The following is a 25,862-nucleotide window of genomic DNA, read 5'->3' on the forward strand; positions in this document are numbered from 1 at the left end:
TTAGATGTATAATTTAGCTTTCTACTTCTAACTCAAAATAGGATTGTACTGATTATACCTTTCACAGTTCAGTGCTGAGATGCAACACAGAACATGTAGATTTCTTCCTCTCCGTTAAAAAAGGCACGGTTATTCCCTGGTTCCTGTTGTGTTTCAGTCTGTCTGAAGCACTGCCCATGACTCTGTCTGTCATGTTGTTTTGTCTGTGTTATTTGGAATTGTATTAATTCTCTGGTTGCTGAAGAGGCTTATGTTGTTCCACACATGCATTCTCTGGGATGTAGTTAACTCGCTTAGCAAAGCCACCTGTTCCTGCCAATCTAATCTTTCTGGGATTTTTGCTGCTCATATCCCATCAACACAGTTCATCCTGGAGCACCTGCCAGCTAGACTGAAGCTTACACCCAGCAGCTTTATACTGAAGCTGTTGTAACACATGGGCAGGCTGTGCGGACCCCTCAGTATTGTACTAGATGCCTTTGATCGAGGGACAATATCTTCCTTTCTTTAACTTTCTTTGTGTGCAGGTGGTTATATACAACATATTTTGTTATATGCAGGGGCTAAAATTTAACAGGAGGAATTAAACTGGGTGGAAACACATGTCACAGTTTGTAGCTGAACCAGTTCATGTAACAGTGGCAATATTCAGTGTTGCCTGTGAACAAGTACAGCCAGCTCTGCTGATTTGAGTCCACTCAAATCACTCGCACAAATAGTGGGTATTGCTTGCACAGTGGATTCAACATGGCTGGCTACTTCTGAGGCATCACCACTGGTTACTGCCCAATGTCCAAGGTTATTCTCATCATCATTCATCATTGGCTATGCTGCTGAGAGTTGCAGTCCAACATCGTCTAGAGGATACATGTGATTTCGTGTGTCATCTGAACCAAGGAATCCTAGTTTGTCCCTCCCAAACAAGTAAGATTCACAAATCAGTAACAAATGATAAGCAATGCTTTGACATCTTGGCTTGTAAAGTGATCGGCAAGCCAGGATACCTCTTTTGAACAGCACAGTCTTAATGGAAGAAGCCCTGTGGGAATGGATAGGTTGCGTGTTCTCTGTGACTGTGGCCTGTTTTATTTTTTCTAGGAGATCTTGATTTCACTTGTAAAATATCTCAGAAGAAAAATGTGTCTTGTGCATGATCATGAACCAATATTGAACAAATTTTAACCTTTTAAACAACCGATTTTAACTTATTTAAAGCTAATGATGTACATGGTTGTCCTTCTAACTAGCTATATTATTTTAAATGGCCACTATGATACTGTTGCTGTTTTATTATAATGTTGTATATGATTTTTATTCTTTGTTTTTGAGAATTGTGTTTTGATTATGGTTATAAGCCACCTAGAGATCCCTGGTGGGATCGTTGGTAGCATACAAGCACATGAATGAATGAATGAAATAACTAATAATGGAAAATGTGGTTCCTGTAAAGTCAGTTTTGCCATTGTGTTGATAGAGGCTTAGTGGTAGCCTGGCCTACTGTGTGGATTTCTTTTCAAAGATCGAGCTACAACATCAGTTCTAAACACAAACAGCAGATAGAGAAATGGTTTGTCTCCTCAAGACACTGTACAAATGATAGTTTCATTTTTATTTTTTAAAACTAGGCAACTCCAATAGTAATACTAAAGTCCCCCTTCCTCCATTATGAAACTTGAAATGTCACAGTTCCTTCTTGAAAGCTAAGATACTTAAGAGTTAAGACAGTATCCTATGCATGTTTAAATAGGAAAAGGGGTCTAGAAGGTACATTGAGTTGGGTCCTTAAACTGTTATAAAATTGGCTTTGCAGCTGTAGTATTGATGCATATATTTTTGGCAGCATCTGATGTCCTTATACCTCAATCCAGCTAAGGAATTATTTGTAGGCCTTTTGGTTGCTGGAGCTCAAAATTCAGATGAAAGCTTGAATGTTTGGTGTTGCATTAATTGGTACAATTTTGATCAATATGAATAGATTGCAATCTGTTGATGTAGCAGGCAGATGCAAGAGGCTTTTGCACCTATAGTAGCTGTGCAGAAAAGGGAATTTGCTGAGCAAGCACTAACTGGGGAATTAGGAAAGAAAAGTGGACAAGACATAGGATGGTCTTCTCCAAACTGGAACTTTCCAGAGGTATTGGAGCCTAACTTTCAGAAGTATTGGAGCCACCATTTCCATGATATATGAGGATGATAGGAGTTGTGGTACATTATCCCTTGAGAATGCTGATGTGGAAAAGACTACCATAGGATGAGCCAAAAGAGGGCTGCTATTAATGGGCTGAGTAAGGAGAGGAAGCTGTAGGAAACTTAATGAAAGAAGATACCTGGAAGGAGAGGCCCAGACAAAGGATAGGGAGACAAAGCCAACTGCGAACAGGTTCAGGGATTTTGGATGACTTGCTCTGCCATAGGACATCCTGAATGGAAAGTTTTCCATATTAATTTTCATAAGTGAGCAACCTATTCCTAGTGTAATATAATTTGAACAAATGTTCATGTGTTCTTCAATCCAGTCCAGGAACTTTGCTTTTTGTTTAATGTTATTTTTCCACTTCTGTCTTTCAGGGGATTTCACAGTTTTACTTAATCAAAGCTAATTTCAGTATGCTTAAACGGAAACAGAGTTCTAGGGTAGAGGCCCAGCCAGTGACAGATTTTGGTCCTGATGAATCTTTATCAGACAATGCTGATATCCTGTGGATTAACAAACCAGTAAGTTTAAAAAACCAGTTTTAAATATCAACCCTTTATAATATGAGCAAACCAAAGCTAAGCATTGTAAAGTCCAGTTTACTGTAAACTTAAACCATTTTCTTAAATATTTCTGAAATATTTCATTGAATTCAGTGGGGTTTAATGGCGTCTAGCTTTGGAAGGCTCAGACCATGTTTATATATAGATAAATATTATCTTATAAGAACTTACAAATATGTAATTTCATTAATACAAGCTTTTCTCCTCTTGGATATATATGATCCTAGAGCACTGAACACTCACATATTTGGAGAAATAAGTGGATATGCAAACAGTTGTGAAAATAAGGATTCAGGATGGAGAAACTTGAGCCAGAACTTGTTTGTTTTCAAATTAATTGGGAACCAAAGATCCAATCCTAGTGGTGTAGTGGTAAATTTGGTGTGCCAGTTCATCATGCCAGTTGCCTTAGCTATGTATCCAAGGTGAAGCAAAAAAAAAAAAAAAAAAATGGACAGGTGTGTTGATCAATATCAACTAAGCAGCTTACATCTACAGCAGAAGCAGGCCTTTTGTAAAGTGAATAGGTCTTAACTACCCATGCAAGACCAAACCACCCCAAAATACTTTGCATTGCACCACTATAGTTAATATAATGACTATTTTCCCCTCTGCCACTGTGCAGATTGCAGGGAAGAGGGAAACTGGAGGGTGTGACAGATGATACCGTCATCACAGAATCATAGAACGGTAGAGCTGGAAGAGGCCACAGGTCCATCAGGTCCAATCCCCTGCTCAGTGCAGAACTCCCAGTATAACCATCCCTCTCTGATGGCTGTCCAGTTGCATCTTGAATGGGGGAGCCCACAACTTCCCTAGATAATCGGTTCCATTGGTGTACAGCTCCAACAGGCAAGATATTTTTCCTAATATCTAGCCAGAACCTGGTTTCCTGTAACTTGGGCCCCTCGTTTCATGAGCTGCACTCTGGGATGATTGAGAAGAGATCCTGTCTTTCCTGTTTGTGACAACCTTCCAGGTACCTGGTGGGTGCTATCATACTTCCCCTCAGTCTCCTTTTCTTGAGGCTGAACATGCCTAGTTCTTTCAATCTTTCCTTAACAAGACTCTGTTTCCAGTCCCTGGGTCATCCTTGTTGCCCTTCTTTGGACCCTTGTCTGCATCTTTCTTCATCTGTGGTATCCAGAACTGAACACAGTACTCCAGACAAGGCTTACCCAATGTTGAGTATAGGGGAACTAGGACCCTAGTTCATGGAATTTGGAAGTGATAATTCTCTTAATGCAGCCTAAAATAGCACCTGCCTTTTGTGCAGCCACATCACATTGTTGACTCATCTTCAGCCTGTGATCTACAAAAATTCCAGGATCCTTCTCACTTGCAGTATTGTTGAGCAAGTATTCCCCCTCTTGTGGCAGTGCATTTGGTTTCTGTTTCCTGTATGCAGAACTTGGCATTGGTCCCGATACAATTTCAGCCCATGACTCCAACCTATCAATATCACCTTGAATCTTCTTTCTGTCTTTCAGGGTTTTAGCTACCTTCCCAGTTTTGTGTCATCTACAAATCTGATAATTGCTTCCTGCACTTCCTCATCCAAGTCATTAATGAAAATGTTGAAGAACACTGGGCTCCGGTCGTCTGGCACTTTCTCTCTCCTCCATGATTTCTCAAAGATAATAGATAGTGGTTCTGAGAGTTCTTCTGCCAGCTGCTCCCTGACTCTAGGATAGAGTTCATCAGGCTCTAGAGATCTCATTGAACCCAATCAGATGATCCTTGACCATTTGCCTTTCAATCTGAGAGCCAGTGTGGTGTAGTGGTTAAGAGCATGGGGCTGGGACTCAGAGGATCTGGGTTCTAGTCCCTGCTCAGCCATGGAGCCAACTGGGTGACTTTGGGCCAGTCACAGACTCTCAGCCCAACCTACCTCACAGGGTTGTTGTTGTGGGGATAAGATGGAGGAGGAGAGATGATGTAAGCTGCCTTGAGCCCTTTGTAGGAAAAAGGCAGGATATAAATCAATCAATCAATAAATAAATCTTGAGCTTCCATCCTGTTCCTTCAGCTTGTAGTTCATAGGTCATAGATCTTCTTTTGGGGGAAGACTGAGTCAAAGCAGGAATTGTTATCATTCTGGCTTTTTTGCCATCTGTTATCATTTTGCCACCCACATTGAGTAGTTGAACCTCCATTTCATTCCTCTGCCTTTTATTTTGGACATATCTGAAGAAGGCTTTTTTGTTGCTCTTAGTATCCTTTGCTAGCTTAGTATGCATTCCTAGCTTTAGCCTTCCTGATGCCATCCTTTTAATTCCATGCCACCTACTTGTATTCTTGCTTTGTAGCCCAGCCTACCTTCCTCTTCTTATACATGTCCTTTTGTTTGTTTATTTGTTCCTTTTCAAATCATCTCTACGCTTTTTGTGAAGCCACATGGACTTCTTCTGTTCTCTTTTTCCTTGTTGGAATTGTTCATAACTGTGCTTTTAGAATTTGCTTTTTTAAAAATTCCCACCCATCTTGGACTCCTTTTCTCATTAGACTCACTTGTCATGGGACTAATCATTGTTCTGAGTTTATTAAAATCGGCTCTGCTGAAATCCGGGGTTTGGCGGCATATGGCTTTTGCTTCCTTTAGAATCAAGCATTCGAGTATGGCATGGTTACTTTCCCCCAGAGTTCCCAGAGCTGCCACTTGGTCCACTGGGTCTTCCCTGTTGGTTAGCATCAAGTCAAGGATAGTCGTTCCTCGTCTTCCTTCCTCCACTTTCTGTTGGGGGAAGTTATCAACAACACATGTTAGGAATCTCTTGAAGAGGCTGTATTTGGCAGAATTTGTCTCCCAACAGATATAGAAGTTCCCTGCCAACCAAACCATTCCATTGCTTGGTTCCTGTGGACCCAGCCCCCCTTAAATAATTATTCAACCCTTTATTTCCTTACGTGCAGAACAATTGTGAAGATTTAGAAATAAATGTTACTAAATACCATGCAAGAAAAGTGAGCTTAGAAACTTCTTGAATTTTCCTGAATAACATTTCCCATTTTTTTTTAAGTTTGAAAGGCCTGAAAATAATAAGTCTAAAATCTTTTATTCACAAATGGGCTTTCTAGACACTTTAAGAGTTCTTAGAGGGTGGGGCAACCCTGAATGGAGTATAAGGGATTGGGAAGACTTCAGTGTGGCACAATCTACTTTTGTTTTTTACTAGAACTCGAGTTCTACCAAGATTTTACTAAAACTTTGAGTTGCAAAAATGCAACAAAGGCCAGTGGACCCCAGCTAAGAATTAAGGAGCTGGGTGTCTCTGTGCCTATGGATACAGTTAGTTCCAAAATAAAGCTCACAAATCTTCTCACACAAAAATCCAGTCCTGATTCCTTTCCTTTGCCAAACCCCACTGCCCCTCTTCTTTTTCATCACTCTGATATGGAGTGGGAAGGGGAACGCTTTTAGCGGTTGCTGTTAGGGTTGGAAACCTTTGCTGTTCTCCTGCAAGTCCTCCAGAGATCTAACACGAGATCCCAATCTACCTTCTGGCCACCCTGGGGAATAGCATTTGGAAACATATGTACTCTTAAAGGAACTTAGTTCCACATTTTTGTCTGTTTAAAAATAGTTTGCATCTGCACTGATGATGGTGGCGGGGTTGGTGGTGGGCCTGAGGAGACAAAGACGGACATGGTAGAGCAAAGAAGAGGGAGAATCTGTGATTTAGTTACACATAAATGCCTCTTCACAGTTCATTGTCTCCCCTGCCTCCCTTGACCTCTCTTTGAGAGCAGAATTTTGTTCCAAAGAGTAGGTCATAAGATCTCATTAAAAAGGATGGTTAAATGTCAGATATTGGTGCTACTGAAAGTGATGAAAGCCATGTTACTGCTTTTTATTCCTCAGTGGGTGCACTCATTACTACGCATCTGTGCCATCATCAGCGTCATTTCTGTTTGCATGAATACCCCAAAGACCTTTGAGCATTATCCTCCTCTTCAATATGTGACCTTTGCTCTCGATACGCTGCTGATGTTCCTCTACACAGCTGAGATGATAGCAAAAATGCACATCCGTGGCATCGTCAAGGTGAGTTTTCCAAAAACTATTGCTTTTTTAATGAACAAACATTAATGGTATTTTACATCCCAATTCTAAGTAATTAGCTAGTATATGTTGCACTGAGCTGAATGAACTCTATGTCAGAACATGGTATACCTCAGCCCTGAATATGTTTATTTGATTATTGATTTCAGAAGCAGAGTTTAGGACCAGGGACTTAGCCTGTTCTACACTTGTTCCATCATTAGGGGGAGGGGAACCCCCCTTTCCACTTTTATCTTGTGTTTATGTATGTTTTCACAATAGAGTGATAGAATGAGTGGGTGTACGCATACTATGTCATATAAAATGTTAAATAAAGTGCCAGTTTTCATTCCTTAGAATGTATAATCTGCCTTTTGAGTCACTGTTACAAATCAGCAAAGGAACCTGTTGTACCTTAGAAACTACAGCCAAAACTTTGTGGGGTTTGTTATATTAGAGTAACATAACAAAAACTCCTGCTTAGAAATGAACATAGATTGGTTTTCTTTGTCAGAGCTATATATGCATTGTACAAAGTGCTGCACTGAGATATTCCAGGTTTTGCTCCTAAGTTTGATATTGCAGCCTGTCTCGATCATGCAAATTCAGGTATCTTTGCCACTGTATTTTCCTCTTACAACTGGTTTGGAAGTGTGCTCTGGTCATGATCCAGCAGGAGGATTAACAAGTTTGCTAAATTCCTGCAAACCTCTGTTTGACTCATGTTTTGAACCTTTCCATGATTCATGTGACTCTTTATTTCAAAGTGACTGCAAAAAGCTACCTTTGGCTGGTGGTAGGAAAAGGCCATGTTAGCACTCCCAAAGTGCACTTCCAAAACCAAGCCTTCCAGACTAAATAAATGTAGTCTCATCTAACAAGAAGGACATCCTAGCACACAGCTGATAGGGATGCAAATGCATGTCTGAATGCATGGCCACCATGCAGAGCTCGTCTTGGGCCCACTGGACACATCCCTACATGGCCCCATCAGTTCTGGCAACCAGGTTCTCGTGGGACTGTTTTAAGTTTGGGTGAAAGCTGGTCTGTGGCCAGATTGTTCCCATGATCAAATGGTGAAGGACACTGGGAACAAAAGAGGGAAAGGATTGGCAGGTACTCTGGTATTTCTAGAAACCGTTGGACCACTCTTAATAAAATCAGTTGTCCTTTAAACATTATTTTCAGATATCAACAGTTTTTGTTTCTCGTTGCTTCTTGAAAGGGTTCACTATCAATTGTGAATGAGAAAAGATGAACTACTCAGGGTGTTATCTCTGTCTACCCTATTTTTTAATTACGGATGCATGCACCAAATTAGTATAGACAGAAATGTGACTTCGTTTTAGCAACCATATGCAGTCAGTGGTTACTCAGTCAACACTGGGTACTGTGTCTCTGGGCACTCTCTGACCAGAGTTGCTATATTTTTAATCAGCTTTCTTACAAACTGTTGACACAGTACATTTAACAAAGTATGGCATAATAGTATCTCATAATATTAGGTTCAGCTGAACCGCTAGGTTTAGCACTTTTATTAGTTATCATAGCTGGTTTTTAATTATAAATGAAATTATTAATCCACACATGGTTACTCTTGTTTAGTTTCTCCCAGGCAACTGTAGCCAATGATTATGTTAAAATAAATATTATCACTGGAATTGCCCTCTTTTTCACTATATTCTTCTAATGGGAGGTTGGGAAGTGCAGCATTAAATCAGCAGCATTAAAAAGTTGGGGGGTGACAAATGATACTTTATTAAATCAGATGCATGAGACTTTTATGTATAGCATGGGGCATAAATGTTTAAAATACATACATACATACATACATACATACATACATCATTAGTCATTTTCTTTATGCTTGGATCCGGGCATAATTCCCAAAAGTGTATTTGTTGCCTTATGTTGAAACCCATCAGTCAGATCTGTTCTGATTAATGTTTTCCCTCCAAATTTCTCTGAAATTATATCATTTAGAAATTTATGGCTTCTTAAAATAGAGATAAAATAGTATGCATGTAAGCAAATTTTGCTAATGTTAGTTTCAGTCCAGACTCCTCTAGAACCTTGACTTGGTCATGATCAAAAAATACAAAGTAAAGAACAAAGGTATGCTTATCCACCTAAAGATAGTCCTGCCAATTCCAGTTCTAGCTACTCATTTAATATACATAAAATGGGTCCAAATTAGCAAATTCTGTAATATCTCCAAAGTCTTTATGACTTGGAAAGTGCTATGCTATACATATCTGTTGGGGAGTAAGTGCTCTGCAGTGGGACTTATGTGCAGCAAAATATGTACAGGATCGCCACCTAAATATAATCAAAAGCCTTTTCTGGGTTCTGAACTTGCTCTTTACACTAAAAATAAGAACCATGGCCAATGTCTGTGGAAGGATCTGCAGTACCATGCCAATCTTCACTTGAAAGTCATATTGGGCAAGTGTCACCTGCTGGTTATTATGGCCTAGCAGTACTAATAATGATTCATTCCAGTAAATATTTCAATAGATGTGATGCTTTTCTGCATTTTAATTGGTAGCTTATTATGCACCTCTACCAGTGAAATTTAGATGATTTCTGACTTTATGTTCTCAAAGTAATAGCTTGGCTTTAGTTTTCTTTTTGAATAATCCTTTTTATGTAGATTTTTATCCTGCAAGTGAAAAGGTTTACAATAATTTCAAACTGCTTTTTGAAAGGTTGTTTTCTTTTTGTTTTCAGCTTGTACTCATGGAGTAGCTGAAGGATCAGAAATTTAAATCATAATTTGTAAATTGCATTAGTGGTTAAAAATATAAGTTTATTCATGAAGTCAGAAAAGAGACCAGGGTGATTCATTCATCATTAAGCATAGATTTCACAAATACCTGTTTCTTATGGATTTAGGTGTAGAACTATTGCTTAGTTTTGTTGGTGTTGTCCAATACCTTTTACCAAATTAAGCCACAATCCAGTGGTAGCTACTTTGGTATAAGCCTAATTGAAATGAAGTTGCTCTGGGCACGTTTATCTGTCCTGCATAATTCTCATAAACTGATCATGCTTGAACTCCTTAGGACTCTGATCCGGTAGGGATGCAGTAGGTGGCTTCCTGAAAACCCAGGTCTGTAAATCATAAGCCACTGCTAGCATGGCAACCAGAGTTCACATTGGTGCGCTTATAGTGCTGAAGCTGGCTTAGGGCCAACTGAGGGGAGGGACGGTGAAATCTCCTTCAAAGATGGGAGGAAAGAACAGGAAGGACTGATGTTCCTGAGGTTGGTTTCTTCACTGGAAAGCGTTAGTTCATGGGTGTGGTTCTTGTTAGATGGTATGAGTCAGTCACAAAAATGATTTGGGGGAGGACTGCTTGTTCTTAGGAAGAGCCCATTCTGTCCTCCCTCATACAGCCAAGCAATGTTTAAAGCTTGGGGATGTGAGTTTTAAAAACAAGACAACTTGGACGGGAGGGTCATGTTGTATTAAGATTACAGTATGCCAGGAGGTGAGTTGTGTTCGTTTGTTTAGCTGTTACATTTATATGCTGCCATTTTCTTCCAAGGAGCTCACGTTAGCTTACACGATTCTCCTGCTCCTGCTCCAATTCATCCTCACAGCAACCCAAGTCAGTGATCAGCCCAAAGTCACCCAGTAAGCATCAGGTCCAAGTGAGGGGCTAGTACACAGCTGCCCCAAGATTTAGTCCAGCACTCACACTACCATACTGCACCAGGAGCATTAAGTTTACTTTACTTAGCTTAGAATAAAATCAATTGCAAATCGTATTACAGATATTATATATGTTAGGAGGCCAGAGGGAAATAGCTTCGGGGCTGGTAGTATCACCTTCTATCCTAGGAGGGGCCCCAGTGGTGATGCTGGCCACGCACTTTTGCAAATGAATGGCCCCACCTGGTCTTTGAAGTGCGATCCAGTCACTATTCTCATTTACTGAAAAAGGCTGTTAGTGCAGCATCCAGCAAGGGAACTCTGGGCAGTAAAGTAGCAGTGAGACCCGCGTCCTGCTCAGAGGGCTGCTGCTGCTGCTGCTACTGCTGCTGGCCCACACTGCCAGGTGACCTCAGCAGTAGGGCTCAAACGAATCCTATCAGAATCCATCCTTCCAAGCAGTTGTGGGCTGAGCTGAAAGGAACTCTGTGAATGCTTCTGGAGCCCTGGCTGTGTAATCAGCTGCCTTCTTGAGTGTCAAGTGCAGCAGCTCAAGTGATGGCTGTAAGTGGCGTGGAAGAAGGCAATGCACTCCGGGATGCTGGGTGCGCCGGTCTGAGAAGCTGAGCCCAGTGGATTCCCACCCCGCAAGAGATTCCTCACCCGTCTCTGCTCAGCAGGGCCCACTGTCGGAGCTGAGGAGGACCCCACAGGGCACTTTGTCCAGGATTCCTGCAAATCCAGAGTGGGCCCTGCTCCAGCTCATTTGCACCCTCACAAGTCCCAGTCCAGCCCTTGAACTCCAACACCGCACATGTGCCGATTGAACCCCTTTTCTTTCCCAGCGTGGTTCCACAAAATCCTTGTGCCAGAAAGGCTTCCCTCTTGTGCCAAACGACAGTACCTGGAGGAAAAGGCTCTCCTCAGGATCATGGCACAGCAGGGATGGGTGGCTCAGCTTGCTGCAGTTCAAACCCTGCTCTGGGCCCTGTGGGTGCTCTTTGAAGCTTAAAAACAAGCCTCTTTTCCCAAGCTGTGCATTTAATGTAATGTGTACCTTGGCCCTCCATATGTGTATGTAAAGCTGTTGAACAGGATTGCATGGAGGCGTAAGGACACTGCTTTAAATTTGACCCAGTTCAACGCTTTCAGTGTTTACGCAGGCTGTGCCCTGGCTAGTGAATCAGTGCAGTCTGCCCAGATGTGCCAGAATCCACATATTTCTGAAATAATACTGCTGATGGTCCTGCGACCTGGGCAGGATAGGGACTCCTTCTCTTAGTGGGTATCCACTTCCTTTGGAAACTTTTAGCTTCGTGTCTCATCACTTTGCCTGAGCCTCTGGGATACAGCAGTGGCCTTTTTGGTCAGCTCTGCCTGATGAGTGAGAAGGGTTCAGTTTGGCCTCTGCAAACTGTGATGGTCCCAAAATGGGAGAACAGGAGTATATTATAAAGCGCTTTAGCATCTGCACTAGCTCTCCAACGTCTAGGCCTACGCCAGGCTGTTTTATTGTTTGACATTCACCTATATGCACCCAGGAAATATTTCAATGGCTTTTGCATTTTCTGTTGTCACCTCTTATGAATTTCAGGGTTTCAGAAGCATGAATCCACTGCAGTAGCTCACATTGCGAGAACAGTTTGTGAAGAGGGATAAACAATGCCTGTTCATTTAACCAATCAAATAATATTAGAGGCCAGTTTAAATGCCATAAGCAGAATGCCTTGGGAGCTGAGCAATAAAGTAGGGATGACATTAGTGTCCCTTTGTTCTCCTGAGGGACTTGATCCTATGTGTGAGCTACCAGTGTGCCCACATGAAAATCAATGTTTTGCCTGTTCTCAAGTGAGCACACACAAAACTAGTATGAGCTCCCAAACTTCCTGCTTCCTGTCGTCACTGCATCACCTTCCCTTTCTCATGCCTCCACCAGCCCACTACCTATATCTGGTACATGCAAAAGGGGACACAGTGGAAAAGGGCTTTTCTGGCTGAGTATTTGATTACTTGCACCATCCTTACATAAAAATATCTTTAAAGTTGTTATTAAGAGTCAAGTTTTCCACTGCAGTATCAACAATCTGCTTAGATTTCTGGTGGCCTGTTTCTTCTTCCCTTCGTTCCAGCACTCAAAAATATCTTAAAAAATAAAACCCTATACAAGTAGAGTGGAAGAAGACACTCTTTTTTTTAAATGGTGATAATAGTGCTTTCTAAATGTCTCTCTGTGTGTATAGGTGGGAGAAAAGAAGAGAGAGATGGAAAATGGCACTTCTCTCAGCTGGATTCCTGTCGCCTGGATCACTTTTCAACCTTTCATTGCAGTATTCTGCAGTAGGCTTGGGAAAAGCAGTAAGAGGCAGCCTGAATCACTGTGGGTAACACTACAGTGGCCTTCCACTTGTTTGTGGAATATGACTCTCATCAGCCCTAGTTGGCATGTTCAGTTCACTATCACAGGATACAGTGCCGTATATTTTGAGTAGTACTGGAAATTGTTTGCTGTGGGTTTAGCTTCAGCTTTAGTTTCTATAGGGACACGTACTGCAAGGGGTGGGGTGGGGGGAGACAAAGACACAAAGAGGAGATCGAGAGGCAGATCCTAGTTTTGATGTTTCTACTCCCCTGGAAAAGACAGACATCAAGGAGGGGTTTGAATTCGAGGAGTTATATGGTCTTCTGAATATGCACAGTGCTTTTCATTTAAATGTATCAGTCATCAAGGCAAGCATTGTACACCATTGCATATTTCCTGACCACCTTTAAATCTGGTCTGAGGACCAAGCTAGGGTTCATACTTGAAATGTAGAATGTTGTCCTGAATATCAACACCAGTTTTCATTGCTGTATCTTGGGTTGTTTCCAGATGAAAGACTCCCATCAGGAGCAATCCAGCTGCAACTACCCAGACACTATGCTCAACATCTGGAGCCTTCTTCTGAGTTCTTCTTCTTTGGAGGGTGGCAGCAAGGGAGAGGACTTTCTCTGTGGTGCCCCCCCCCCCGCCCATCATCTACGGAATAAGCTCCCTAGTGTGCCCCATGTCATCTTGTCATCTCTTCAGAAGGCCCTTCATGCTAGGCTTCTAAAGTTTACTTGGTTATCCAGGGTGCTATAGAAATGAAATAAGTAGATAAATTATCAGCAAAAAGGGCATGTGCAGCTATTCTGTCCCCCCCCCCCAACACACACCCCCCTTTTCTTTTCTGGAAAGAGAAAAGGTGAAATCAATGGTAGGAAAACACAGAAAGGTTACAAACTGAAGATGACATATTCTGCACCCCCCACCCCCAAATATCATGAATGAGCAACTCACAGCCTTCAAAAAAGACATTCTATCACATTCTAGCTTGTGTCTTCTACCCTGGAAATGGATAGGCTACCTGAGCTGTTCTTTAAACTGAAAATGCAAAATTCTGTTCAAGCATGTGTAGCTGATTTCATTCTTTTGTCTCAGGCCTTTTCTGCATGAGACGTTTATTCCTTACCCACTGTTGTTTATCAGTTGGTTAGACAATGGTGTGACCTTCCAGTTTCACCTTGGTTTTTAAAGAGCATTTTCTTGGGTTTTCTTAGACAGGGGAAATGAAGTATTATTTCTAAAGGGAAACAAATGTATTGGCCAGGTTCACGGGTCACAAGGAGCAATCCTGTGCAGTTTCTACCATACGAATTTTTGGTTTTTGCTTTGCAGATGTGCCTGAACGATGATTGTGCTTATCATGGTAACTCTCTTCCCATCTGCCATTTATTCTTATCCAAAAAGGCACCACAGGGAGGAATAAGGCTCCCCACTTTGACAGCTGTGAGCAAAAGCCAGGTCTGGCTCACTTTCTTGAACAGGGCTCATGCCCTGAAGCTAAGCAGAGAGGGCAAGAAGTCAGTCGGGCACCTCCCCTCCTGCTCCAGGAAAAACCTCTCAAGCAGGAGAAACTGCTTGATCAATACTTAGGCAAAAAGTGGAGAAATTACCTGCCCCCCCTCTTGCATGAGCAGAAGGGCATGAAGCAGCTGGGTAGGGGTCGTACCTGGATGGGGACTGAGCACACAGCGGCGTCCACTGCCGACCGCCTTTCATGCTCTGGCTTGCCAAATAGGTGTTCCCAAAATGGCGTCCACTTTGCACTGCTGTCTTCAACTTTAAAATGACTCTGTGAAAGAGCAGCTTCCAGCATGGCCTGTCCTTCACAGCCCTGCTCAGCCCTTGTAAACTCAGACCTGTGGATTCCTATATGGAATTGTTCATCTCATAATATTCCTTTTCTTTTTATGCCTTTGACTTTTTCTAGCATGATTGTCTTCTCCAGTGTGTGTTGCTTTCTCATGATGTGCCCCAAGTCCAACAGTTTCCATTACATCATTTTTGCTTCCAGAGAAACTTCTGGCCCAATTTGATCTAGGCCTCAGTTTTTTGTCTTCCTGTCAGTACAGGGTAATCATGAAGATCTTCTTCAGCACTTGTTTTGAACCCACCCATTTTCTTCCTGTCAGCTTTCTTCACTGTCCTGCTTTCACACCCATATATAGCAATTGGGAATACTAAAGTGTGGATGATCTTGGCCTTGGTCTCCAGTGAGACATCCGTACAGTTGATGATCTTTTCTGCTCTCTTTGCTGCTGCTCTTCCAGGTCTCAGTTTTCTAATTTCTTGGCTGCATTCTCTGTTGAACTGATGATCAAATGTCACATCCCTGTTCCTTTGCGTATGCAAACAGATACTTCACAGTACGGAATTTCTAGTGAAGGAAGAATTAGCCAAAAGAGAAGGCAGAAAATAAATGCCTTGAGTCATTTCCAAGGAAGATGGAGGGATAATAATATGTCTGTAGGAGCTGGCACCAACCTTTTAATAAGCCTCACAAGAGCTTTTTTTTTTTTTAACACATCCTGGCTTTTATACTCTGTATCTCCGATGGTTTGTTTACACCCAATCCTTAGTCAATCATATACTTAATTTTTAACATTGCCAGCAAAATTAGTTGGGTCCTGGACTATCCCACAACCTGTGCATAGAAACATGACGAATTTCAATTCTTGCAGCTGGAGGATGTGTGGTCAAGGTGCTTGGACAAGTTCATCCCATCACCACCATGCATACTCAGCCCTTGACCTTCCTGCTTGGTTATCAAAGCCAGGTAAAGGATGTGACCCTGAATCCAGGAGGTCATCAATGCCTTTCTGACAAAGGGCCTGGTTCCCTCTCCTTTGAAGGGCATGGTGATCAGGTCACTCTGAAGAATGTAACCCTGCACCCAGAGGATGTCACCAACTAAAGACTGGTGGCTAATGTCCCTTTTTTGGGCAAGGTGCTTGAGAGGGTGGTGGATGGGCAACTCCAGGCACTCTTGGAGTTGCCCATCACCACCATGCATACTCAGCCCTTGACCTTCCTGCTTGGTTATCAAAGCCAGGTAAAGGATGTGACCCTGAATCCAGGAGGTCATCAATGCCTTTCTGACAAAGGGCCTGGTTCCCTCTCCTTTGAAGGGCATGGTGATCAGGTCACTCTGAAGAATGTAACCCTGCACCCAGAGGATGTCACCAACTAAAGACTGGTGGCTAATGTCCCTTTTTTGGGCAAGGTGCTTGAGAGGGTGGTGGATGGGCAACTCCAGGCACTCTTGGAGTTGACCATCTAGACTCATTTCAATCTGGTTTCAGGCCCAGTTTTGGGACAGAAACTGCCTTGGTCACCCTGTGGGATGACCTTTGCTGGGAGAGTGACAGAGGGACTGTATCCCTGTTTGTTCTCCTGGACCTCTCAGTGGTTTTTCATACCATTGACCATGGTATACTTCTCAATAGGCTGGCTGGGTTGGGGGTTGGAGGCACTGCTTTGCAGTGATTCCACTCCTACCTGGCTGGCTGGCTCCAGTTGGTGTTGCTGGGGGATTGTGGCTCTGCTCCATGGCAGTTATGCCATGGGGTCCCACAGGGTCCCATTTTATTCCCTGTGATGTTTGATACCTACATGGAACTACTGGGAGAAGTCATCCAGAGGTCTGGGCTGAGGAATCAGCAGTACACAGAGACACCCAGCTCTACCTCTCATTTACATCCAATCCAGGTGAGGCAGTGACTGCTCTAAACAGGTGTTTGGACAGTGTGATGGGCTTGATGAGGGCCAATAAATTGAGGCTCAATCCAGATAAGACAGAAGTGTTGCAGGAGGGTGGTGGGTGGGTCAGCTGTTCTGGGAAGTGATATTTGCTCTGTCTTGGACAGTGTACGCAGCTTGGGAGCACTCCTTGACCCTGAGCTATCTCTGGAATTCTAGGTGGCATCGGTGGCAAGGAATGCTTTCCTTCAGCTGAGGCTGGTAGCTCAGCTGTGTCCTTACTTTGCAACAGTAACTCATGCACTGGTAACCTCCCACTGGGACTATTGCAACGTGGTCCATGTGGGGCTGCCCTTGAAGACGAACCAGGCATTGCAATTGGTTCAGAGGAGAGCTGCCAGATTGTTGACAGGGACCAGTGGGTGAGAGCATATCACACTGGTCCTTTGTAAGCTACACTGGCTACTAGTTGAAGTCTGGGCCCAATTTAAGGCATTAACAATAACATATAAAACCCTAAATAGCTTAGGGCCTGGTTACCTAAGGGAACATCTCCTTCTATACAAGCCTGCCTGGACCCTAAGATCATCCACGGAGGTCCTCCTTCGAGAGCCTCCATGAAAGAGGTGAGGAGGGCTATTACGAGGAGAAGGGCCTTATCTGCGATAGTGCCCCAATTATGGAACCTGCTTCCCAGAGAGGTGCACCTGGTGCCAACGCTTTATTCATTCCAGCACCTGACCTTTTTATTCTCCTAGTTTTTTAAATCAATAATGGACTTTAATTAGTTGTAGCAAGTATGGGCACTAAGGTGTTTTAACTATTTTATGGTTGTAATAACAGTTTTAATAGATATTTATATTTTTGTCTTTTTATGTAAACTGGCTTGAGATTTTATAATAATTAGATGGTATATAAGAAATTTAAAATAAGTAAATAAAGAACAAAGCTGCATTTGGCCGTGGAAAGGCACACAGACCTCTCCATGTCTATCACACTCTGGGTGGTGCCAACACACATGACAAGTGGGCAGGAGAAGGGCTTTGCCATGCCCAACTGGGTTCTCTCCTCAAATGGACAAGGACTAAGTCTTCATAATTTAAACATCTGTATTGCAGTTCCAGACTTGATGTATCTCCATGAGGTTTACTGAGGACTGGAAAAGTCTGCAGAGGCAGGGAAAAGAGATCGGTCTCTACCATGGATATTTTTCCATGCAGAAAATAGGATATATCCTTGCAGAAAAGTAGGGAGTGGCAGAGGCTGTACACACAAACTCAGATGCCCAAGCCATCCATCGATGCCCTGGTGTCACTTGGCAAGTGCTAGTTTGTAGGAGGTTGGATGGATTAAGCTTAGCACATTTGGCCAGCGCCTGTTCCCAGAACAATCCCTGGCAGCTCTGTTTGGCTCAGGTGGCTAACAGGCCTCTCAGCTGAGTCTATTTTCTGAATGCATGTTTCTCCCGTCTTTCCTTCTTCCTTGCAAATTTACTGTTCCAGACATAGCCTCTTCATAAATCCCATTTCCACAGCTGCAGCTTCATCCATTTTCCTTTTCCACCACTGTCCTGGTGACTGTGGAGGTGGTGTGAGGGCCAGGTGGCAACTCTTTGGGTACTCATTGCTGCATCTTGCACAAGGGCTTTGTCAGAGCTTTATGCTGAATAGTCTCTCTCTCTCTCTCTCTCTCACCTTTTCTCTGTTTAAAATCCATTTGCATTTTATACTAATAACCAAACAGATATGATGTGATGACAGGATTGAGCCAAAGCCTTCACAGAATCTCTGTGCAGAGACAGTAAAAAAAAGGAAACTTAAAATAGCACTGGGCACTGGCAAGTACCTCTGCATTAGGGACAAAGTGTCCTAGACGCTTTCAAAACCTGGAAATCGTCTTTCTTCATTTGCCATTGCCCAAGGGGAGAGTTTTCAGCTTAACCATCTGCTAAATGTGAATTCTTTTAGAATAAGAACATACTTTCCCGCCCACTGGCTTACTTTTTAAATATGCCAAGAAGTTGTTTCACCTGCAGTGCTCAGTTTCTTCCTTTAGTTCCTCCTTATTTGAGAAAGGGGGCAAATTGTAAGAAGCAGGAAGAGGCACGCATGCAAATATTTCATCAGAAATTCATATTAGCGAACTTTGAGTTTCAGTATAGGAAACATATGGTTGCCTGAAGTCCCATAAAAATAAAACATGAAAAATGAGCAGTATTTTATTCAAGAAACATGTTGCTCACACAGAAACCAGTCTGTGCCTGAACCCTGGAGGAGATGCTTTGTAGAAATGGGCATGCTTCTGCTCCACCCATTGTGCCCCTACTTGGGCTTCTCACAGGTGTTGGCACTGGGCCACTGGGACTACCTCTGAATGGGAGGGTTGGTCTCCATTGGAAAGATTTCCCATTTTAATGCCCCCTCCCATGGGCTGTAGCTCCCCATCATTCCATGGTTGGTTTGATCCATCCTTGGGTTAATCTCTTCTATTCCCTGCCCCCCCTGCCCCGCCCCCGGTCGAGCCCCAGGACCTCAAGCTGCATCGTGTGGCTGCACAGTCTCACTAGCAGTTTCATCCTCTGGATCTGAATAATTAAAAATAGCATGGTTAGCCTCCAGAGAGCATGCTGGAGATTTGACAGCACATGCACACATGATAATATCTTTCATTGAACCAAGAACAAACTCTTTTCCAGACAGGAAGATGTGAAGGTCTAGATGAAGAGTTCTGTAGCATTCAGTTTTATCTTCATGGTAATGGGTCTGTGGCCCAGGCAGGGGACTGAGGACCACTAGATCCAAGGAAAATATCTTTGGCCTCCCCTGATTGTACCCTGGTTTAAACTGCTGAGTTAAACCCCATCCCTAGAAGTTATCTATAGCAAGGCGGAGCCTCCTCTGAGAAAAGAAACAGGCCAGAGTAAGATAGCAATTTCACAACCATGGTTTTCTCGATAAAGGTGTAATAGTGAAGCATAGTAAAGGCAAACAATGTGTGGTGAATATAACCATTCTTGTAAATATATGCACAAGTATAACCCTCTATATTGTATACATGGCATTATATACTACCATCCTTGAACATAATTATGCATAGACTTTAACAAAGCCAGATCAAATATCCATATATTTGATGGTATGAGTGGAAGAGCAGAAGTGCACGAAGAGTAGAATGTATTGATTGTGTTTGATAAGAGACAGAAAATGTTGATGAAGGAAAAACTGACAAGATGGAGAGAGAGACAGGGTGGAGACTACAAGGGTGGAGACACAGCAGTAAACATTTCAGAGAAGATGAAAGAAGTAGCCAGTTGATTGGAAGGTTACTTAGACGTCACAGCTCCCTTGTTATGGAACCTTTGACCCAAGAACAGAGAGCAGGAGTAATTCCAAGCCATGTCCTTTGACATAAAAGGGTGCTCTGAGGTGTTGGGATCTTTCATGTACAATGCAGTGATTTAACCTAGAAGATATCAGAGAACAGAACACTGAGATTAGGCTGTCCGTATCCAGATAGGGTTGCAACTGGGTTCACCCATCAAAAATGGTTGGAGGCACTCTGCCGGCCCTCTGAGTTCTGAGTGACTGTGAGAGAGCTTGGAGAACCCACACACTGTGCACCTGCTCCTTCAGAGGGAGTGTGACCCCTCCAGAACTGGTCATGCTTCCCCTCTCCAGAGAGAACAGTCCGCCAGTAGGGCCTCAGGCTTGTGTGGATTGAGGCTGAGTTTATGGGCTGGCAATGAGTCCATCACCAAAAGTATATATGCATGTATAGCAATACATTCCTTTATTTGCTATAAGCAGACTTTATATAGCTCCTCACTGAATGGTTCAAAATCCTCTAAGTGTTCCCTTTATGAAAGCTTCTCGCTCAATGTTCTAACTTTGAATTATGGGGTTTTTGTATTCAGCTGCAGGGGAATTTTGTGTTATTCCTGTCAAAAGCTTGAATGGTAATTTCAGAATCTCTTGCGTCTTTCACCATTTAACTGATTGACAGCTTCTCACTGTGATGCCTTTCAGAGCAAATATGATGGATAATCTTAGTCAAATAACATGCTTAGCCTACAGATCTTAATTTTCTGCCCCCCTCTCCCTTTCTTAATTATTTCTGCTCCCACTCCCTCCCTTCTTTTTGTCTTTCCTTGTTTTGTTAATCTTGCAGCTCTGCAGTATCTGATACATTACAACATTCTTGCTGATTGCTGGGCTTATATTGGCATAAGATTTTGTACTTGTAGGTGTAACAGAATGGTATTTTACACAGTGGGGCCATTTCTAAGTTCTGGATGTACGCCATAGAAAAATCAAAAGCATTGGAGTGATTGTGTGCCTGTTCTTTGGCTCTTCTACTTCTTTTTATTAACTTTGGAAAATTAAAATATTTGTTAGCTTCTCTTATTGATTTGCCTTGTTTTGTTTAAAGAATAACACCTTGTTAATCCTTTGAGCTAACACACCTTTAAAATGTGTTTTAAAGTGTTTTCCTTTTATGGCAAAGGAAAACCAGGAGTCCAGACCAGGTTTTTTGTGGCCGGGGGGAGCAGGAAGGGGTATGTGTTATGCTTTGGTATTATAGTGCATTGAATAGCATGTGGTTTGTATTATATTGTGTAGGAATAACAGATCTCTGGGGGAAGGTTCTAAACAGTGATGTATTCATAAAGTTTGCCCTTCAATTTTATATTATGGTTTTTGGGGAGTTACTTCGGCTTTTTCTAATTAAAGTGGTGCATTATTTTATCAGGAAGCTGGCGAGCAGATTGAGCAGTATGATTGTCAGAGACCAGCATGTAAAGATAAGGACTTGGAAAATGACAACAGGCCAGCAAGCAACTCGGCAAGACATTCAGGACAAATTTTAGATTAAAGAGAACTTTCCCCTGCCCTGGCAAAGAGAGGAATGGGCGGGGAGGGGAAGCTGAGCAGGAGCAGAACAGGCATGCTCAGGAGCTCAGGGCAGGTGCAGCCTGGCCCAAGGGCTGCTTTCTCTTGCGTGGGGCTGAGGAGAAAGAACCCACAAGTGCATTTGGCTTGACAGATGCATAGAACAGAACACATGCATGCGTGGCCTCTCCCACAGAAAGCCTGATTCTCACACTTGTATTGTGCAGTAATGCTTACCTTACGTTGTGATTGGCTGCATTTCTCTTCCTTGGGCCACATCACTGACTCAGGGAAATATGGAAGATCATGACGCGAGATGAGTGCTCCTACATTTTATAGCCATTAAGTGAGACAACTTACCAAGGCATTTCTTCATGCCTCATAATTTGTAATTCCAGTTAATTAGGTCTATTGTGTTGTTTTACTACTATGTAATATGCTAACATCTTTGGTCAAAAATGAGCATGTACCATGGTAGTTAGGAAAACCGTTGAAGATGCTCCATTCAGCAGCCTACCAGTTTGGAAAGCATGCTGCAGTTTGTCAAAATGAGGATTCTGTTGCTGGGAACAATTTGCTTCATTATTTGAAGATGGAGACTTAGTTCACATGACATGCAAAATCATGATGGTTTAACTTCTTGTCTGAACCTGTCATGGTCTTGTCAGGGAGGTTTAAGTTTGGCCTATTAGTCAGCTCAACAAGCTATGGCTTGATGTACAGTTTGTTTGAGTCATCTGGCAACATGACCCTGGTGGAAGGTGATTTTCCTAGAGGTCAGCTTCTCCAGAGCTCTAGACATTGGAACAAAACCTGAAATCAAACTGCCTAAAGTGTCAGTTACTCTGAACTGTTCTGTGGCTTCTGAGATGCTGCCTCGAGGCAATAGGATTGTGCTCACAGAAGTCAAGCTAGTACCATCCTCTTCAGCAGATGGAAAATAAATGCCTGTCTTGGCCATTTATTGTGATTGATGGCATAATTGACATTAACACTTAGTTGCAATAATAAATATAATACATGGTATGTTTATTTATAATTTTATTTATTTGTTAAATTTCTAACCTGCCCCACTAGCCACTTGACTCCCTGGGCGGGTTACAACAGTAAAACCATACGAAATGGTATAGAACAATGTTATACAAATAGTTGCATCATAATTATAATGCTTGATCTTAGAAATGAGAAATAGCTTTTCTCCTTATATATCTCAAAGAAATGCATCAGTGTGTCTTGAATGTGGGCTTTATATATTTCAGGTTTTATTGTAAGCAGAAATAATCAATAAAACTTTTTTTTATAAACCTAGTTAAGTTTAAATAAAACCCAATACCATTTTTAATTTTCATTTTGGTGGGTATGACATATATTTTTATGTATAGATTGAGCATATCCAGTGGCATGTTCATTGAAAAAAGGAGGCAATGGAAGCAGGGAGTTGAGTCAGTCCCAACTTCTGCTTAAGCAAACAGAGTTATCCACTTTTGGATGGAATTGCGAAGTATGGTGTACTGCTAACCAGAGGTGGAAGCTTCTGATCCTCTCCTCCTGTGCAATGGAAAGAGAGAGCATGGAAGTCTAGGGCTTGCTAGACTTGCCATTCTGGATTACTCACAATAGAGAGGTTTGCTTATCCTTAAACCTCCAAACCATCTAAATCTAGCCATGCATTCCCTCCTGCGACTCTAGAAGAATTTACGTATAGTTGCATGCCTCCCAGATTTAAGAAAGCAGCTTAAAATGTAAGCCATTTGGGTAATAGGCCTTGGTGGCCAAACATCATCAACATTTATGGAACAAATGTTGTCTACCTCATATATTTAGAGTCCCTGTTTCTTGCTTCTACTGCATTATATTGCCTTTTTTCCTTTTATTTTTGAGTTGCAATTATATTTGAGTGATACTTGGAAAAGTTAGGGGTTTTTTACAATTCCATTAGGTCTGTAAAATAAGGAACAAGCTACAGTGAAGTCTAAATTTCATACAAATGTATTAAACATGCTGCCCCCTTGTACATGAAGGAAACAGGGAGTGAGGAGGAAACACATGAGCCCGAAGATTGCCAATGAATATTCGAAAGCACTGGTTTGTTTTGTCTGCATTGAACCCACAAGCCATCTAGGCATTGAGATGGGAATTCTCTGACAGCCTCTGGTGCTAGACAACTAGTTTTTAAAAGAACAAAGCAAACTGCATTTAAAGCAGCATGAACTAGCATCAATAAGATTGTTCCAGGCAGAACTCAGCATTTATGTGTTGATGGTTTTTAGAACAGTCCTTTTGTTATTTCTTTAGTTGCTGCCCACTTCCTTCGTTCTGTGTTTGAGTCACTGAACTTCCAAAAGTGACTGAAAGCATCCAATATATTGCCCCAGTCTCTATGAAAGAGACTCCCAACACCTCTCCAAGTGCATTATATTTCTACCAATATTTCAATATGATTGTGTTGTAAACTGCCCTGAGGCTTCGGCAAGGGGAAGCATAGAAATGTAATAATAATAATAATAATAATAATAATAATAATAATAATAATAATAATAATTTTTAAGCCCTTCTGTCTCCCAGATAAGCTACAATTTGGCTTAATCTCATTTGATCCTCTCAGAGACCAATGCTGTCTGGGCTCATTCTCTTCCACAGAATTGCAATCATATGGTCCCACATCTCTCTTTTTAAGGGAAATAGCTGAAGAACTCTCCCCATAATTTGGAATCCTTCTATGTCAGGATTGGAGCATTGAAGCATTGAAGGAAAACCAGCAAGAGGGCAACTCCTATTGTGGACGAAGCGCCCAGAAAGTCAAATAACAGCATCTGTAGGCTCTGCCAGATAAATGTCCAAGGACAGAGAGTGCTGTGATTGGTGGAGGCTTAACTGTACAGAAAGGTGCAGGTCCTTAGGCTTAGGGACAAATGCAGCTCTTCCAGGGCCTCATCTGCCCTTTCAGAGTTCCCTAGATGGCCAAACCACCTTCCCTTTCTACTAACAGACAATTGTTTGGTGATTTCCAGCTCTGGTGCCATTTTCCATTCGGAAATGTTTCTCCAAAAGCTTAGTTATTGGCAGCAAAAGCTTTAAGATAAACTATGCTGGTGTTTTTGTCCCTGCCCTTTCTGCTAGTGGTTGAAGGGTTCTGCACTATGGAAAATGCACATTTGTGCAGGCCTGGATTTGGTCATAAGAGGATACTTGATTGTGACATAGATCTATTGTTCCAAGAAAAAAATGATTTCCTTATGGTAGTGCAACTAAATGAAAAACAGTTTATTCTTGGATTGGAAATGTTACCCAATTTGTTTTATGGGGTAAGAACTTGACAATGTAATTTTTTAACAAGTGTTACTGAAGTGAGGTTTAGCATCTGCAGACCATGTTATATCATGGCATGAGAATCTCTCTCTTACATTGGTACATTGACAGATAACGCTGCTAATGTGCAAAGCTCATGAATGGAGGTAATCTCCTTTTTTCTGTAGATGGAGTTGGGAAAAGGTTGGAGGTTAACAACACCACAGCCATTTCAGATGTTCAAGGTAAGATGGAACAAGTTCACCTTGCTTGGAGATACTTCTAACCAGAATATGCTTGTCTGCAAAGCCAAAGCAATGTTTCATACAAAGGTTTATGGAGGCTGAAATGAGTGTATGTTATTGCATAATTTTTGTACCATAAACATGAATCCATAGCAGCTTTCTTTTTCATGCATATATGGTTATGATTTCTTTCACATGGATTCTGAAAGCCAGCACCAGATCTCATGCAAAGGACCTATGCATTGCCACCTGTTCAATTTTCAAAGCATCCCTGCTCTGAAAATAACTGTCCTAATGCATTTAAAATCATAATTTCTGAGTGAAACCTTATGCACTTGCTGCTATATGTACAAGTATGAAATGTTACATATGCAGTTGTTTCACGAAGACCACAGATGCAATCTCTGTGGAAAAGCACCATAAAGCAAGTTCTGCTTGTTCTGCATAAACAACCATGCAGCCCCCAAATCCATGGCTGACACAGACGAATGCCAACATCAGAATCTATTACTTAAAGGCCATTTGTTCAGCTTAACATAATTCATTTTGCTTCCATGGCTCCAGATTTTTACTACTTTAGAATTGGGGTAAAGGAAGCTTTGATCATTGCAATGTGTGCTTTGTACCAAGCAGTCAAATGTGGCATGAAGAAGTCCAGTTTCTGCACTCTAAGAGAACTGTGTATAGATTGTGAGGCAGTGGGTGGGTCTGAATGGCAGCAAGAACAGCATGAAGTCTGAAATAGATGCCTAATAAATTAGGAGGCGTCAAACAGAAACCAGTGAGGAGAGTTAGGGGAAATTCACCCCTTTACTCAATCCTTAAGCCATTTTCACATGGAAATGATGCACTTCAGAAAGTCATTTCTGCGTCAAACACAAAGAGTGACCGGAGACAGTTTAAGTGAATTTTGCATGCAATCC

At 42.1% G+C, this 25,862-nt stretch overlaps 1 protein-coding gene across 2 annotated transcripts in view; it reads left to right on the top strand.

Annotated features, from left to right (window-relative positions):
* The first annotated feature begins 2,607 nt into the window (after nt 1-2,607).
* Nucleotides 2,608-25,862, top strand: part of NALCN (sodium leak channel, non-selective) — a 258,037-nt gene continuing 234,782 nt past the window's right edge. For both annotated transcript variants that reach the window (XM_044428777.1, XM_044428778.1), the window contains exons 1-2: nt 2,608-2,715; nt 6,620-6,802. In XM_044428777.1, coding sequence (XP_044284712.1) covers nt 2,608-2,715; nt 6,620-6,802 — 291 coding nt within the window. The remainder of the gene's footprint in view (nt 2,716-6,619; nt 6,803-25,862) is intronic.

The sequence above is a fragment of the Varanus komodoensis genome, unplaced genomic scaffold (genome assembly GCF_004798865.1).
Source record: "Varanus komodoensis strain SLA01 unplaced genomic scaffold, ASM479886v1 scaffold2, whole genome shotgun sequence".
Lineage (NCBI taxonomy): Eukaryota > Metazoa > Chordata > Lepidosauria > Squamata > Varanidae > Varanus > Varanus komodoensis.